Source organism: Sinohyriopsis cumingii, unplaced genomic scaffold, assembly GCF_028554795.1.
Source record: "Sinohyriopsis cumingii isolate HCF-2022 unplaced genomic scaffold, ASM2855479v2 utg000127l, whole genome shotgun sequence".
NCBI lineage: Eukaryota > Metazoa > Mollusca > Bivalvia > Unionida > Unionidae > Sinohyriopsis > Sinohyriopsis cumingii.
In genome coordinates this window covers 749,098-764,823 of record NW_028315871.1, presented here as the reverse complement: position 1 = coordinate 764,823, position 15,726 = coordinate 749,098, and the positions used below count along the sequence as shown (strand labels likewise).

The 15,726-nt window shown below is 36.4% G+C and overlaps 1 protein-coding gene across 5 annotated transcripts in view; it reads right to left on the bottom strand.

Annotated features, from left to right (window-relative positions):
* Positions 1-15,726, bottom strand: part of LOC149774832 (uncharacterized) — a 120,279-nt gene that overhangs the window by 98,108 nt on the left and 6,445 nt on the right. For 4 of the 5 annotated variants that reach the window (XM_089944679.1, XM_089944682.1, XM_089944681.1 and 1 more), the window contains exons 2-3: positions 6,265-6,579; positions 459-595 (exon numbers count right to left, since the gene is read on the bottom strand). In XM_089944679.1, the coding sequence (XP_089800805.1) occupies positions 459-595; positions 6,265-6,579 (452 nt within the window). The remainder of the gene's footprint in view (positions 1-458; positions 596-6,264; positions 6,580-15,726) is intronic. The other variant, XM_089944680.1, reaches the window with a different exon arrangement.

Here is a 15,726-nt window from a genome sequence, read left to right as displayed (position 1 = left end):
GGAAAGCTGTACGACACAGTGAACTCTGTGACAGGTCCAAAAGTAAAGCACACCTGAATAACTAGATTCTGCTATTTAGACCAATCTACTCAATGGTTGAAGGAAATCATTTTTTTGTTCTTTTGTTTTCTGAACTCATCATATCTATGAGTGTCAATGGAAAAAAAGAGGGGTATCTAAAGAGTTTCAAAAATGATGCCAAAGGCAGAGGAAAGCCAACAGTTGCCTCTTTTCTAAGCAAGGTACTGCTGAATATCATATATTTAGCAAAATACAATTTGGTAAAATTTTAAAAATTTACAAACTTAAAAATAATAACTGTTGTCATTGATGGAATTTTATAAAATGATTTCAAGCTTCTATGCAATGACAAATTTCTTCATACAAGATTCATGTTATTTTGAAATCTATTACTCCTGAAATTGACTTTGTTTCTTGCAAACTCTATTACAGCTTACCATGTTGTATATGTACCATGTTATATTGGGAGCTGGAAAGGTACAGTTAAATGTCTGACACTTCAGGGTGAGAGATTCTATGCCAAGATCTGTGACAGGTGGTGATGAAGGAACCAACTTCACACCAACCGGTGATGCTGAAATATAAAGGAGAACATAAAGATTTTTTATTATACTCTCCTTAATGCCTTTGAATTAAATATAATTTCTGATACTGTGTGTCTGTTACATTGCAATAAAACTTCTTTCTAGTAAACTCATTTGAAGTTGAGTGGCAAATCTCAATGGAAACACTTCATTTACTATTTTGAGTGTGCCATGTTATTTAAGGTAACAATGAGTATTTTTTTCTTCTTCATTATGTATCTCTTTGATATCCGAAACATTAAATGAATTTCACTATCCCCCAGTCCAATGACATTATTCCCTCTTCCTTTCAGCATTTGGAGGTCTAGGATACATGATATTAAAACTATCATTTAATCTATATCAAAACATTTGAATTCACAATTAACATTTCATTCAATAAACAGGACATGAAACCATCACTAGATTTAAGCTAAATTAATATGAAAATATGATGGGAGTCCTATGCTCATAAACATTTATCACAGATTCTAGTCTTCACACAGACAGGGAATATGACAGGTCTACACTGGAGGGATGTATGTTCTCACACAGAACATTACTGGTCCACACAGAATAAAATTATGCGAGCCAAAATGAGATTAAATATCTGTGCCCACAAAAGGAACAAATACATGTCCACCCAAGTAAGGAATACACCTGCCCACACAAGATAGACTTGCACACAAGAAAAATAAATACATGACCACACAGGACTAGGTCATTCATCTTACTTGCTAATCCAGTTTAACATGGTGTAGCATAACAACTAGGCTGTCTGGGTTTACATGAGTGGCATCCTGGTACCTGGTTAACCAAGCAAGGAAGCCACAGTTTGCCCATTGTTCATCGTTACATGTTTAGAAAATCTGGTAAATGCCTATGCTTTTACCACTGGCAATTCAGCAGCAAAAATGCCGGGTTGTACAAATTAAGATCTTTATATGAGAAGTTTGTGCTAACGCTCGTTCATGCAACATGTGCAGCACAACATATCACGTACTGTGTACCTGAGTAATTTGACAACTATTTACAGGACATTATCTATACTGCATAATTTAAGTATGATACCTATACAAATGTGCATTCATCTGCCAGCTATACTGTTTGATAAGCATTTTAGGTAGATGGAGTTTAACAAATACGAACTTTACTATCAATTTGTGACAAAGCTATTTATTTTTAGTTAAAAGTATACTTTATGAAAAACTTAACAGCAATGTGAATTAAATTCCCAAAAACTCCTAAATGTACAAACCTCAAAAGCACAGAATGTTCCAAATGTATTTCAGTAGTTCTGATTGTCCTAATGTGCCATACTGACGTAATGGTAATCCAAAATGTCTTTGAATGAGTCCTCAATGAACAAATTTAATAGTGTATAAATCTAAGTAGTAAATGAGCACTTAAATAATTCAAGTTAATATTTAAATAAATAATTCCTCTCAAATCAACTCTGAACAAAACAGCAAAAATTCACATGAAAGATCAACAATGAATTATATAAAATAGGAATGAAACATGAATGAATAGGTATTTAGAAAGACTCTGTTAATATACAGAAACAAGAAAATGTTCTTGAATTCCCTCGATATTGGTCATTACTAATTGGAAAATTCAATCAAATTGTTTGTAGAATATTCTGAACTCAAATAGTCATATCAATATTTATTTTTTACAACTTACAATCATGGATGAAAGTTTACTTTATAAACATGTTATCCACAAAGGAGCATTAGCTCAGAGAGTATAATCCACAAGCATGGACAAAAATTAAGCACTCAACAGAAATATGCAGAACAATGATTAATTCATTTTCTTCTGTCCCTTTCTTTTTAACAGCTGAGTTCTGAAGCTTTCTCATATATTAAGGAGAAACTCAAATTTACCAAATTTGCAACAACATATTATTTGTTGAGTTCCATATTGTATTCACAATACAAGTCCAATATAAAAAAAGTGTCATGACCTTTGCACTTAACCTAATAAGTTTATCATGTAGAGAAGATCTCAGAGCTAGTTTTAAAAAAATTTGTTGAGATAAACCAATATTGCAAAGTTTTTCTATAGAACAAATATCATAAATTGTGGTAAATCCATGTTTCCATAGTGGAAATAAATCTATCTATACGATTCACCATCATGGACTTACTTTAAGGGTCATCAGGGATGTCGATGTCATGGTTCAGAGTGAAAGAATTAAGTGTGCAGTATTGCCACCACCGAAATATTACAGGAATATAATTATCTAACAATGAATGTCCACTGCATCATATGGAACTTACCTGTCTACTTTGCTAAAGCAGAGAGAGCAGAATGCTCTTTTAAAGCTGTACCAAAGACTCACCCGCCAAAACACATTTACATTCAATGGACATGTAGAATTGCTTGAAATGTAAAATACAAAGAATCATTAAAAAAATTTAGGTCCTGCACAAAATATAAATTATTTAATGGTACAATGATTTTAATAAAGAGGGAGATTCTGCCTTTAAACAGAATATGAATGATAAGTAATAGCGGGATGATATGAGAACAAAAATGAGATATTCAATTAAAGAAACAATATGCAAATATGGTGATCTTCTCTGTATCATTCAATCAGCCACTTGTTTGCTTAACATGTTCACCCACACTTTACACATACCACGTCCATCTTTTAATCCTGCGTCTGCAGAGCACTTCTGTATCATATGTACATGTGACTTATATTCCCAGATCTGCGAAACCAGACTACAAGATATTTGTCTGGATTGACTGTAGATATATTATTTATAAGAAAGCTCACCATCCTTGTCAAGTTGTTCCATGATGGCATGACAGGAGAAGTTTTTGCCAATGGGGAATACACAGAGCACTCTGATGTCTCCAAAGGTTTGAAGCTGGGCTGTGCACCCACACCTGTGCTGTTCAACCTCTTCTTCACCCAAATCCTACTTTATGCAATGAAGGACCTAGATATTGGAGTCTACGTCAAGTATCCCTTTGATGGATCCCCATTTGATTTGTGTTGGTTCTCTGCAAGGACAAAGTCACTGGAAAGACTACTTCTCAAAGATTTTTTTGCAAATGACTTAAGGCACACTAGGAAAACCACCTACAAATCATTGAGAATAAGTTCTCTGAGGCATCCAGGCTTAAGTCTCACAATAAACCTGGATAAATCTCCTTCAGCCAGCTTCTTACACAAAATCACGACAAACCCACTATTAAAACTGAGGGGAGACAGTTGAAGAGAGTGGAGAGTTTTACACACCTGAGAAGCACAATGTCCCCAGATCGGTTACTGGACAATAAAATTATAGCCAGGATCCAGAAAGCAAACCAAGCCCTATGGAGGCTTCATGTCAGGTTCCTGCAGTAAAAACACATTCGGATACACACCAAGATTAAGGCCATTAAAGCTGTTGTCCTCACCTACTAGCTCTATGGCTGTGAAACCTGGACTTTATATTGCAGACATGTGACGCTCAAGCAATTCCACATGCGCCCACTATGGTCAATCAAGCACATTTGATGGCAAGACAGGGTGTCCAGCTAAGAAGTCCTGCTGCTGAAAACCCAGCTCAGATGGTCTGGCCAAGTCATTCAGATGAAGAAGATCAGAGTAACAAAACAGCTTGTCTATGGTGAGCTCAAGCAGGGAAAGTGGAAACGAGGGTGCCCCACAAAAAGGTACAATGACAACCTTAAGTGTAACCTGAAATGGTGTGGAATATAATTCAGCAAGCTGGAAGCCTCAGACAACAAAAGGTCTACAAGACACACACCCATCACAAATGCTGTTAAAGTAGTGGGGGATGACCATCACCAATGACTCACAGCCATGAGAGAAAAATGGCACATCGCAGCATCCCATAAAATACACACCTGCAAACACTGCATGCCCAACCTGTAACATCCTGTGTGCTTCCAGATTGGACTCAGGAGGCATATGCATAGACACCATGGGCAACACAACCAGCATCATCATTGGGCACAATGGACAACCAAAGCAGAAGAAGAAGAAGAAGAAGACAAAGCACATGCTACTGCATCTCTTTCTTAATAGCTCCAAATCTCACTGGTGGTTTGGAAATGTGAAATGTAAGATGCTAAATTTATAACTGAAAGTGATGAAAATGTTTAATCATTTAATAAAACATGATAATGGTTACAGACATATGAGGGCAGAGGGCGTGAAAATTAAACAGAGCATGGCCTGAATTTGCCTGGAAAAACTCCAGTTTAACTTGATAAACAAAAAGGTACTGGACTATGAGGGCATAACCTCTGAGAATTATGAAAACCCATATCCCATATGCCAAGAAACTTGGAGAGTAATACCTTCCTATGTTGCCCAAAGATGGAGGTTACAAACCCACAGACAGGGAAAAGTTACATGTAGGCCTCCTTATCTCTTTAGGTACACTACCAGTGAAGTGCTGTCAGACGAGACCATCATGCAGTGAACTCTCATTTTGTTGATATACCCCTAACATGCTATGATGAATGCCCTAATTTCCAAATTGTGGATGTGGAGTACACATTCAACCCAGGACCACAAAGCCACAAAAATAAGTTGTTCCAACTCCAGATGAGTGCCCCACCTGATTCTAACATGTTAGCAAACAAACAGGAGTAAGGATTAGAGGCAGGCATAGGGACTATTTGCAGAAACAGGTCCACCAAAACTGGAAAACCTGATCCAAAGAAATCTGAGTAACAGTATTCAGAGCCTCCCTTTACAGTTTCCAGTGGAAGGAGAAAAGAATCAGCATACTAAATGAAATAGCAGAGATGATGACTAATAATTGGGCTCTCTGTTTAACAGCCTTAGTTGCTCTGTATGAAAGCATGTCAGGGCTTCTGTTCAGATATGCACTTGGTAGAACCCTGTGTCAAAATGGAGACGTTTAATAGGCCACTTTAAGTAATTACCTGGTAACTTGAAGCAGCGATCATATGTTTCAAGGCAGAGGGAGGAATAGACTACCCATTATGTTGGTGAATGATTTCTTGTCTGTAGAAGACCTCCGAGTTTTCCTCAGTCATGGAGAAATGAGGGAAAAACACAAGGTCTAGTTAGATTTGGGCCCCTGTAATCTTTTCCAAAATGGAAAGGATCTTCTTGGCCTGAGCACCATATGATATCGGGCATATGTCCATGTGAGGAATGCATTGATTTTACTTGTTTAATGCTTTTCAAAGAACCAGACTTCCTCCACATCATACAACTGAGGGAAACAATGGGTCTCATAGTCTATTGTGTCCTGGTCTACATAAATAATTTGGCAGCAACATCTGAGACCACACTTCAACAATGTATTTTTGTGTTCAGATAGTATTTTTCAGGTATTTGTTGCAAATTTATTTCTGCCTTATCTGCTTATTTTTGATAACATCAATTCTGATAAATCTATTTAAACATGAACTCCATATTCCTAATTAGGATCATTTAAATTGAATATGATCAACATGTCAGACCATTTTTTCAGTCAATCTAACAAATTAAATCTAATTTCTCTCATTACCACTCCCTGCCAGTATTTCATGCACATTTCTAATGATAGCAAATTTAGAAAAGAATCTGAAAGCCCTGAAGATTCGTTTTGGAAAAAACCAATCATAAACTTGTAAAATGGTCAGATGTTGAGAATACAAATATTAGGTGAAATCAGTCTTAATCTAATGAACTTACCAAAAACAACAACAGTCTGATTTAACCATCCTATATATGGATATGCACATTGCCATAAACCACTGTCCCTTGTCCTGTTCAAACTGTGTATGAAAGCATATGATCCAGTACTGTTGGCTGTAAATGCATAACTGGTGGTATTTAAATTACAAATTCCCCCTCCAAAAGAATAACACCGGGAAAGTTCTGTGCCATTGGGGTGATACCATCGGATGCTACCATTGTTAAATACTGTGGCTGGGAAACATGACAGTATCAGGCTTTCTTCTCCAACTGGAAATGGCTTATTAGTTTCCAATATTGGGATGAACACTGCTGAAACAGAAAAGGGAACATGAACTGAAAAACATCATATTCAGAGAAAAGGCCTTAGAATGTTTAGAACTGCTCAACTGGTTCACAAGTCAAAATAGTCTTAACAAAATACAAAAGCCTTTAAAGGAATTTAATAAATGTTATTTATAATTGAATAAATGTTATATATATATATATCCCAAATCATAACCAACATATAGAAATACACTAAACACTGCAAACCCACCCCTGCCATAAAATACATAATACCATCAAAATTATATGCTAATATAAAGCCCTCAATGGTGAATTACATCAAACCAAAAAATTTGCATACCCAAAAACTGTACAACTTTCCAGAATTTTAATCCCAAAAGATGCATGATAAAAAGGGTATATTGATATAAGGCATTTGATATGTATATGTAATTTAATTGTTTGTTTGTTAGTTTTTTTTTTAAATTATCCATTACCTGCTGTTGTAATGTATTATTTTTTACTGGATTTGATATTGTCAAGAAGAGAATTCAGTTCTGTTTGACCCGACTGATGTTTTTTTACTTTTTTATTTTCAATCTAAATAACTAAAAACAGAAACATTGTATCTAGTTGCTGACCTTGTTTCCAAATCAGTGACAGTTTTAGTAAATAACTTTCGTTTATTTTATATAGTTATCTGTCTCAGAGTAAGAATCATTAAATTGAGTCAAGGTCATACCTGGACCATGTGACATCAAGCACGTTTCAATTGATAAACAGACTTCTATTTTACTTGAAGGATGAACTCTTGACCGTCATCTGGGAATTTGTTTTGCATTTTAGTTAGTCTTATAACTGATGTTATGATAAGAACTCTATCAGTTAACACTTCAGATGTCAAGTTGTTTTATGTTGTGTCCAATCTGGGCTGAGCTTTTATTTTCTTCCAATTAATGAATTTCAAGTGATTATTTTCCCTGGAATTACAAAAGTGCTCTGATAATTCTTGAACAAAGATATTTACTCTAATTTATACAGAATTTAAAAACTGGAAGAAATATTTTCTGTGATTCAACAAGAGACTGTTGACACATTAGTACAATTCTGACTATTACAGACATTGCCTTCCATCTTGAATTTCATTGGGATTTGAACTGTTATTCACTTAGGACTTTTCATTGATAGGGCTTGTGTTTTAATTCTTGGATTATTTTTGGATTTACTTCATAAAACCGTAAGTTCTTTTTTCTCATTTTTCACCTTGCAGTCTAGGAAAACAAGTTATTTGTTAAATTTTACAAAGATTGTTGTCTTCACTCTTTTCTGTTATCTTTTTTAAGAGCATAGAATCGCAACACATTTAAAATACAGATACAATTACAAATTGGACAATAAGTAATCTACAGCTTACCGCTATGTGTGTAGATAAGTCATCTATTATAGACACTCCCTAACAAGACCTATGCAATCACCATGCTGCATATAGCAATATGCCTAATATAAATACTTTGAAAAAGACATAGGCAAGAACCAGGGGTCAAGTACCCATGAATATCATGATATAGGGGCATCTCACTGCAAGTGACCTACAATAAGATGCATTTATTATGTATTCAGCATTAGAAAAAAAGATACAAAAAAGAAAACTACTCTTGGTAACATGTCAACAAAATCAATTACGCAGAATCGTTCAAAATATGACCAAGTTATGTTTTTGCCTTGGAGACAGCAATAGTGGAATGAGATTATGTAGAGTGATTTTCTTATAATCCTTCCTGACACATTTTATATATTTTTACATTGTTAGCAATCAGAAAGTTGGAATTTGCCACCACCTGGAGAAAGCTGGATTCATAAAGTGTAAAGTAATTGTCAGCAGTATTTTTCTTTGTATCATTTACCACCATATTAACATTGTGCTCTCCGATTAATCAATCTGGTTTTCTCAAGGATGCTGCAACAGTGGCTGGTTTCTTAGAATAAGTATGTTGAACATTAAATATGCATTGTTTCTATTTACAAACATTATGTGATGTTCATTTAACATTTTCTTATTTTTTTGTAAAGCGACATGGAAAGGGGTTTATTTTTGGTATCATGCGACTACTGGATCTCTGATGTTATGGTATGTAGGTTGCAAGATTTGTGTAGTCATGTGACTAGCAATGCAAACGGTGAGTACGAGGTAAAAGTTAATGCTTTTGTTTCATCTCATATGTCAAAAACTAAATATACAACACATATTATATTAGCAATTTCTGATAAAAGTAAATCATCTTCCAATTGATTTCATGCTGGTATGGCTCAATGTACAGTAATGTCATTATGTTTGCTAGGCTGATAGTGAGCAGCTACCCTATGCTGCCCCCTTGTTGTGACAGCAAATTCCAACTTCTTGATAGGTAAATGGCACTGATTCTAAACCCCAAAATAAATGCAAAAATATCTAAAATGGGGTAGGAAAGGTCAGAACAAAGTCAGACTATATTCATCAGACATGTAGTCCCGGTGACATGGACATAGGGAAGTTTAAAATCTTCTTCGCAAATGCTCAGACAACTCTGCATGGATTCATCACAATAAGTTTAAAAGATCCAAAGACAAAAAACACATTAATCGTTTTTGGAGGTTGTTGTTATTTTTTACCATAGTGTGCTATTATGGTCTGTCACGCATATACAAACTAAAGGTCAATTCTTCACAACCCAGAGAATACTTGGAGGGGGTTGTAACTTTCCCCATGATGCAGAGTTGGAAAATATTAGTCAATTATGTCATCACGATCCTTCCTAATTGTATCCATTTCCAACCTGGGTAGTTTGAAAGTATGTAATTGATCTTCAGTTGTCCTATAATGATCAAGAAATTTCTGTTTATAATTGGGTTCGTTATGGACTGTTCTGATAATTTTCCTGTTAAATTTAAGGCATCTGCATTCGCACGGTTAGATGTAATATTGCACTAATAATGTTTTGGTTAAGATCATTATTTGGATATAAAATCACATTCTGCACAAGTAGCGCTCATAGATTATATTGTGTATTTTCATGTTTTTTCGCAAATGCGATGGTGATTTCTTCTACTTGATGAACTGATGTGTTACTATCTAGAAATAACAATCTGGGGAAGAGTCTATCGTACTCTGGTTCTCTCATAAAACTAAACGCTTTCACCGAATAATGAGATTGCATTAGTTGTGGTGGTCCATTACAAATCAGCACTGGCAGCACCCATCCCAACATGGTTCTGATCCACAACTTATATATTTCAACAGCGCAATAAATGGTTGCCGCAAAATCCCCTTATGATATTTCTATGGTGGCACTTTGTATTGGCTCAAGTACTTTTATAGCGATCTTTGATTCTTTTCCTGTTATTGATTTGATTCTATGTTGAAATTCATCATTGATTTATTCGATTTGATATGATCCTGTTGGGATGGTAATGACCTCCCAAATTGGGATTGGCTTCGCAATTCCTTCATTGGTGGTTTTATGTGAAAATACCAATGAGTTGTTAGCGTCTAATCAACCAAATGATTTTTCTTTGATAATATTGGCCAACTATAATAAAGTTGTAATTGTGCCAGTGGGATTTCAAGTGACCAACCATTATGAGCTTTTATTGGAGTTGGAAAACCAATATCAAATTCTGGCTGTGTTGAAGTTGCTGATATCATTGTGTTAGTCAGAGGTGTTGTGTTAGCAATGATCTGTTCCGGTCATGTGGTTATTTCTACTGTAATTATTATATATATGGCAGATTCTAAATGTGGCATTGGCAACTGTGTGTTGGCATTCTTGTCATTCCAATAATATGTATCCCTAATTGTGGAAAATTCACTGTCTGATATTGCACCATCATTTAACCCTGCTGACAGTATCGATAATATATTTATACACACATATGTCGCAGCGTAAGTCATTTCTGTGTGATCATGCAATGTTTTGCTGGTATATGTATTTATTTTTTTGCATAATATTGAGTATACCAGCAGCAGCACCAACAACAATGATGCTGAATCCAACAACTGGCGGTATCACATGCGTCACTGATAACATTACTGATTAATGTTGTTGTTCCAGCAACCAGCGTGGAAACTGCGTATACAATATCTGTGATATTCTTTTTGCTTTATCATGTGCTGATCGATAATTCCTTCCAGCGATGCCTTCCATACACATGCTTGATTATACCAAAATGATTGTCTGGGATTCATTATGTCTAATACTAAGCTGCCAATTGAGGTGTTGCCACAATGAATTCCACCAATATGCTGTTGCATTTAGGGTTTTGTCTTCTCGATCCAGTATGAATATTTCCTCTTCATTTTGATTTAACATGACTGAGACAGTTCCAGAAAATCTATCTGTGAAATGATGCCACAGATATGTTGTAAACATCATAAATTTAGTGGCTCTAAACACGGAGAGACTGTACACCTCAGCAACTTGAGCGGTATGTTTGATGAAATTGTTTTATATTGACCACATTGCTGATCAAGACGCTAATGTGCATACCGAGTTGATGAGCGGAGTTGTATGAACAACAAGATCTTGAATCGCTTTGATTTTTTCAGCGCTGTCAACTAGGCATGTGTGATATCAATGACCGTTGGATTACCAAAGAAGCTATCTAGGGTTCCGTTTAAGTTTTGATGAAAATTTGCAAACACAGTAACATGATTAGTGTATTCAGATCTAAATGTGATCAATCCATCATTGATTGTCATTAACGAGGTCATCATCAGGATCTTGCTTTTGTCCATGTATTTCTTCACTGCAGCATCATTGTTTGATGTTGGTTCTCTCAAAATAGCAATGCTACTTCCTCTCATGTTGAGATCGCCAGTCATTGCATTGCCAGTTTTGCAACATATTTTACTGATCTCAGTTCTAATCGTGGAGTTGTTGTCCACGTATCTTGGTTTTGTTTGCCACATCATCATCTGATTTAGGTTCTCTCACACTGATAATTGTGTTTCTGCTCATGTTGAGATTACCGTACATAATGTAGCCGATTCTTCAAATACGTCTAGCAATCTCTCCCATGATTGTTAGAATTGATTCCTCTGAGTTTTTTATTTTCCCGGTTCTATCTTTAGCCATGCCTGGAACTCACACAATCATATCTGTTGACGGGATATTGCTCATCTTTAACCATCCCTGCTGATCCTGAAAAACAACAACCTAATTTGGATCAATATTGGCGAGACACATTCCATTGGTAAGTTCATCTCGTGTTGCATATTTGGATAAATCAATGGCACTGGGACCTTTGTGCAACTCACAGATCTTCCATAAATATCTAATATTGTAGACCATTAATCTCTTTAAAAATGACTGTTGTGTGTGACCTACTGTGTCAAAATCAATAACATTTCTCAGCAAAAGCAATGATTTAATAGTCTCAGATCTCTGTAAATTCTGGTAATGTTCTGTACATTATGCTAATCTCACTCAGATTTTTTATCTTGAAAATGATCAAGTCTTTTGGTGATGAAATAATCACTCCATGATTACCCTCTATAAAATTTACTTCAATGAGATTATATATGCTCTATTAACACTAAAACCATCCTCTTCTTTGTGAGAAATATGTGCAACAGGTATTCTGAAATATTCTTTTGATAACAAATTCCCAGCATATGGGGTTCTCAACAAATTAATGTTGCTATCCCTGGGAAAGATGGTAAATGAATCAAGTACAATTGGTATCTTCATAATATCCTGTACATCATTCATTTTTATGTCCCAGATTATCAATATCAGTACCTGTATTCGTAATATTACCATTTATCCTTGTGATCTCTTTTCGAAGTTCTCAAACTAATTTTGATATTTGAGAGAGATATGAAAATCAATTTGATTGAGGTTTTAGTGCTGACAACTACTGAGTTTGCAAACTTCAATGGCTTTCATGCCTAATTATTTTACAATCAGAATAGCTTTTGGGGTTATCCTTCTAAATAAACGTTGAACAACATTGCCGAGTCTATCTCGACTGATAATTTTATGAATGAATATCATAACTGTTGAGCAGGCAGGCTTTAGGCATGGTTGTAGCACTTGCGATCAAGTCCTTGCCCTGACTACATTTGTTGAAAATGGGTTTCAGAGGAACCTTAAAACTAGAGTTGTTTTTTTTGGCTCTAACAGCGGCATATGACACGGTCTGGCATTCAGGGCTGTTTCTGAAAATTTCCAGAGTATTGCAGTGCTGGATAGTTGAGACTATCAAACTGTTCCTTTGCAACAGGTGCCTTCAGAGTGCACATCAGAGAGAGCTGCAGCTCGTGGAGGCGTCAAGACTAATAGACTCCCACAAGGGTCTGTTCTTTCACCAAGGTTGTTGAATATCTATATCAATGACTTACTGTAACACAACCATTCAAGTTCATGTATGCAGATGACCTTGCTCTCTGGACCCAAAGTTGCTCATTTGCTGAGCTATAGAGGGAGTACTGAACAAGGACTGGAAAATATGGACTTCTTCAAGAAATGGCACCTGCAGCCAAACACAACAAAGACAGTCTGCAGCATCTTCCACATTAACAATGCAAATAGGAACCATAAACTTTGTATCCTCCTCAATGGGCAGCAAATAAAACATGACCTGACACCACCATACCTTGGTGTGACTTTACAGATCACTGACATTCTACAACCACCTGAAGAAAACTGCAGCACAACTTAGCACTCTAAACAACCTACTCCGCAAACCAGCTGGCTCAAACTGGGGCGCTAGTGCTCAGACACTCAAGACATCAGCACTGACCCTCTGTTATTCAACAGCCGAGTACAGCGCTCCTGTCTGAGCTCGATCATCCCACACTAAGTTAATTGATGTACAGCTGAACACAACAATGCACATAATGTTACTCATTACCATGGCTGCCAGTACTCAGCAACATTCCTGCTTTATAGCTGTGTTGCCAGGCAGCAACCATAAAGTGTTGGCTAGGGTCTATACCATTGAAAAACTTCAACTGTACATGGACATCACCTCATATCCAGCAGTACGCTTGACTTCACGCCACCCAATCTGGTTAGGTCCATTGCCAGAGGATAAGACAGCTATTCAACAAGGAGTGTAAAGTGGTCTTCAGCAGATTTTTAAACTGCTCACTTGTAGCTGAGCCATCTGTCTGCCCTCCTGGCTTCAACCTTCCACATCACCTGTGGGCCACACTGAACTGCTTTCAGGCAGGACAGGGTCATTGTGCAGTCAACCTTGTCTAATAGGGCCAGGCCACTAACTATTCATGTTGCTGTGGAGCTCTTAAGACCATGTCACACATTGTTGACAACTGTCCACTGACAAAGTTCCCTGGTGGAGTGCAGGTTCTGCACCTTGCTGATGATGACATTCTTAAACAGCTGAGCACTCACTGCACATGATAATAATAAATTTATAAATCGGAAATCTTGAATTTATCACCCTGATGCTTTCAGGTCTACATTAGGCATTGTGTATAATCATGTTATTTTGTTATCACCAATCTAACTGAACACTCACTGTATTAAATGTTGGTAATTCATTGATCAGTGCCCAATAGACACCACAAATAAATAAACGGTGACAAATAACAGCCACTTCATTGGTGATTTCATGGGAATTGTTGCCAGCTCGTCTTCCACCAGTCAAAATTTCTAGCAGATCAACAGCAGTGACAATGTTATTTTTGGGTTATATTTAATGGGATTGATACACATACACTGCGAAATGATCAGTCTGATTATGTTACCACCTAATTTCCTATGCCATTTACTGCAAGTGGCAAGGCCACTTCCAGTCATTCCTTCAGGTGGTTCTTCTTCCTCCATATTGTGATATTTTGAGCAATAATATATCTCTAGGTAATGAGGATTCTCTAGCTTCTTTGACCTGTTTCTCAAAGTTTTCAAATAAAAGTTTATATTTACAACTAATTTTAGGTATACCATGGTGCTTTTGAAATAAGAAACAAGTCCAGTTGTTGTCTGTGACATTGGCGTTCTCTGGATCTAATTTGATATCCTGCTGCAACAACTGCTATAGGCTTTTCTAGAAGTATTTTGTGACCTTCTGTATATTCGGCAGGTGGTCTTATAGAAAGTTCCAGTTCCGGTTCTGATTCAACGAGATCCTTTAAATGACTAATTTCAGCATGGGCTTGTTCTATACCCTATATTGCTCTTTGTTTTGCTTGCCATAATTGTGGCTGAACAGCATCTATTTCAGCTGGAAACCCTATAAGACTCTTTTTGGTTTGTTTAGTACTTTTTGCTATTTTTGGGGTTGATTTAGCAGTTTGTTCCACTGATGGAAGATATTTAGTGACTTTTGTGACTGGTTTAGATAACTGTTCTGTTCCCTCTGTAAATTCCACTTGAGCATCCTGGCATTGTTGCAGCTGTTGTTTTACAGACTCATGGACTGAAAGATACCTCTTGATTGCATCTAGTCATTGCTGAGCTAGTTTTGCCGTAGGAGATTCCACAGTAAGCGCAGAATCACTCATTATTATTATTACAACAACGATTTAATTACAGATCACTAAATCAGCAGATATACAAGGGTTTACTATATTACTGCAATGTAATATATTTTTTCCAAATACAATAAATTGCCAGAATCACAAGTATAATCTCAGCTTCGACATTGGCGTGGTCACATTAATAACTTGCTGCAATTCCAAATTGAGGTCACGTGGTTCAATACACTAACTGGCTGGAATTTACAAGTAAAATTGATTATTGTACAGTCTGTAGAGACCTATTTTGCCACAGGCTATTTAGGACATTCTCTAATATGTTGATAGCAGACCTGTTTCGCTTGACTAACTCTACCTGTGGACTACAGATAGAGAATTTAGATACATTATTTATTTTTGTTCTTGTTGTTGTTGTTGTTGTTCTAGGGTTTAATGCCATTTTTCAGCACAGGATAGGCTATACATGGTGGCCAGTATAACTGGTGGAGGAAGAACCTTGGAAAACCCAGGGAAGAACCACCAACCAGCGAGAAGCTACTCGCAGGCTTTCCCACATACCCTTGCTAGCCGAGCCTTGGACTCGAACCCAAGCAGACAGAGGTGAGATGGCAGTGATTCAGAATGGTGAGCACTTAAATTTAGACCACTCAGTCACTTGGGGCCCTTTATTTATTTTTGTAAATAACACCATTCATGATCATATTGATAAATTG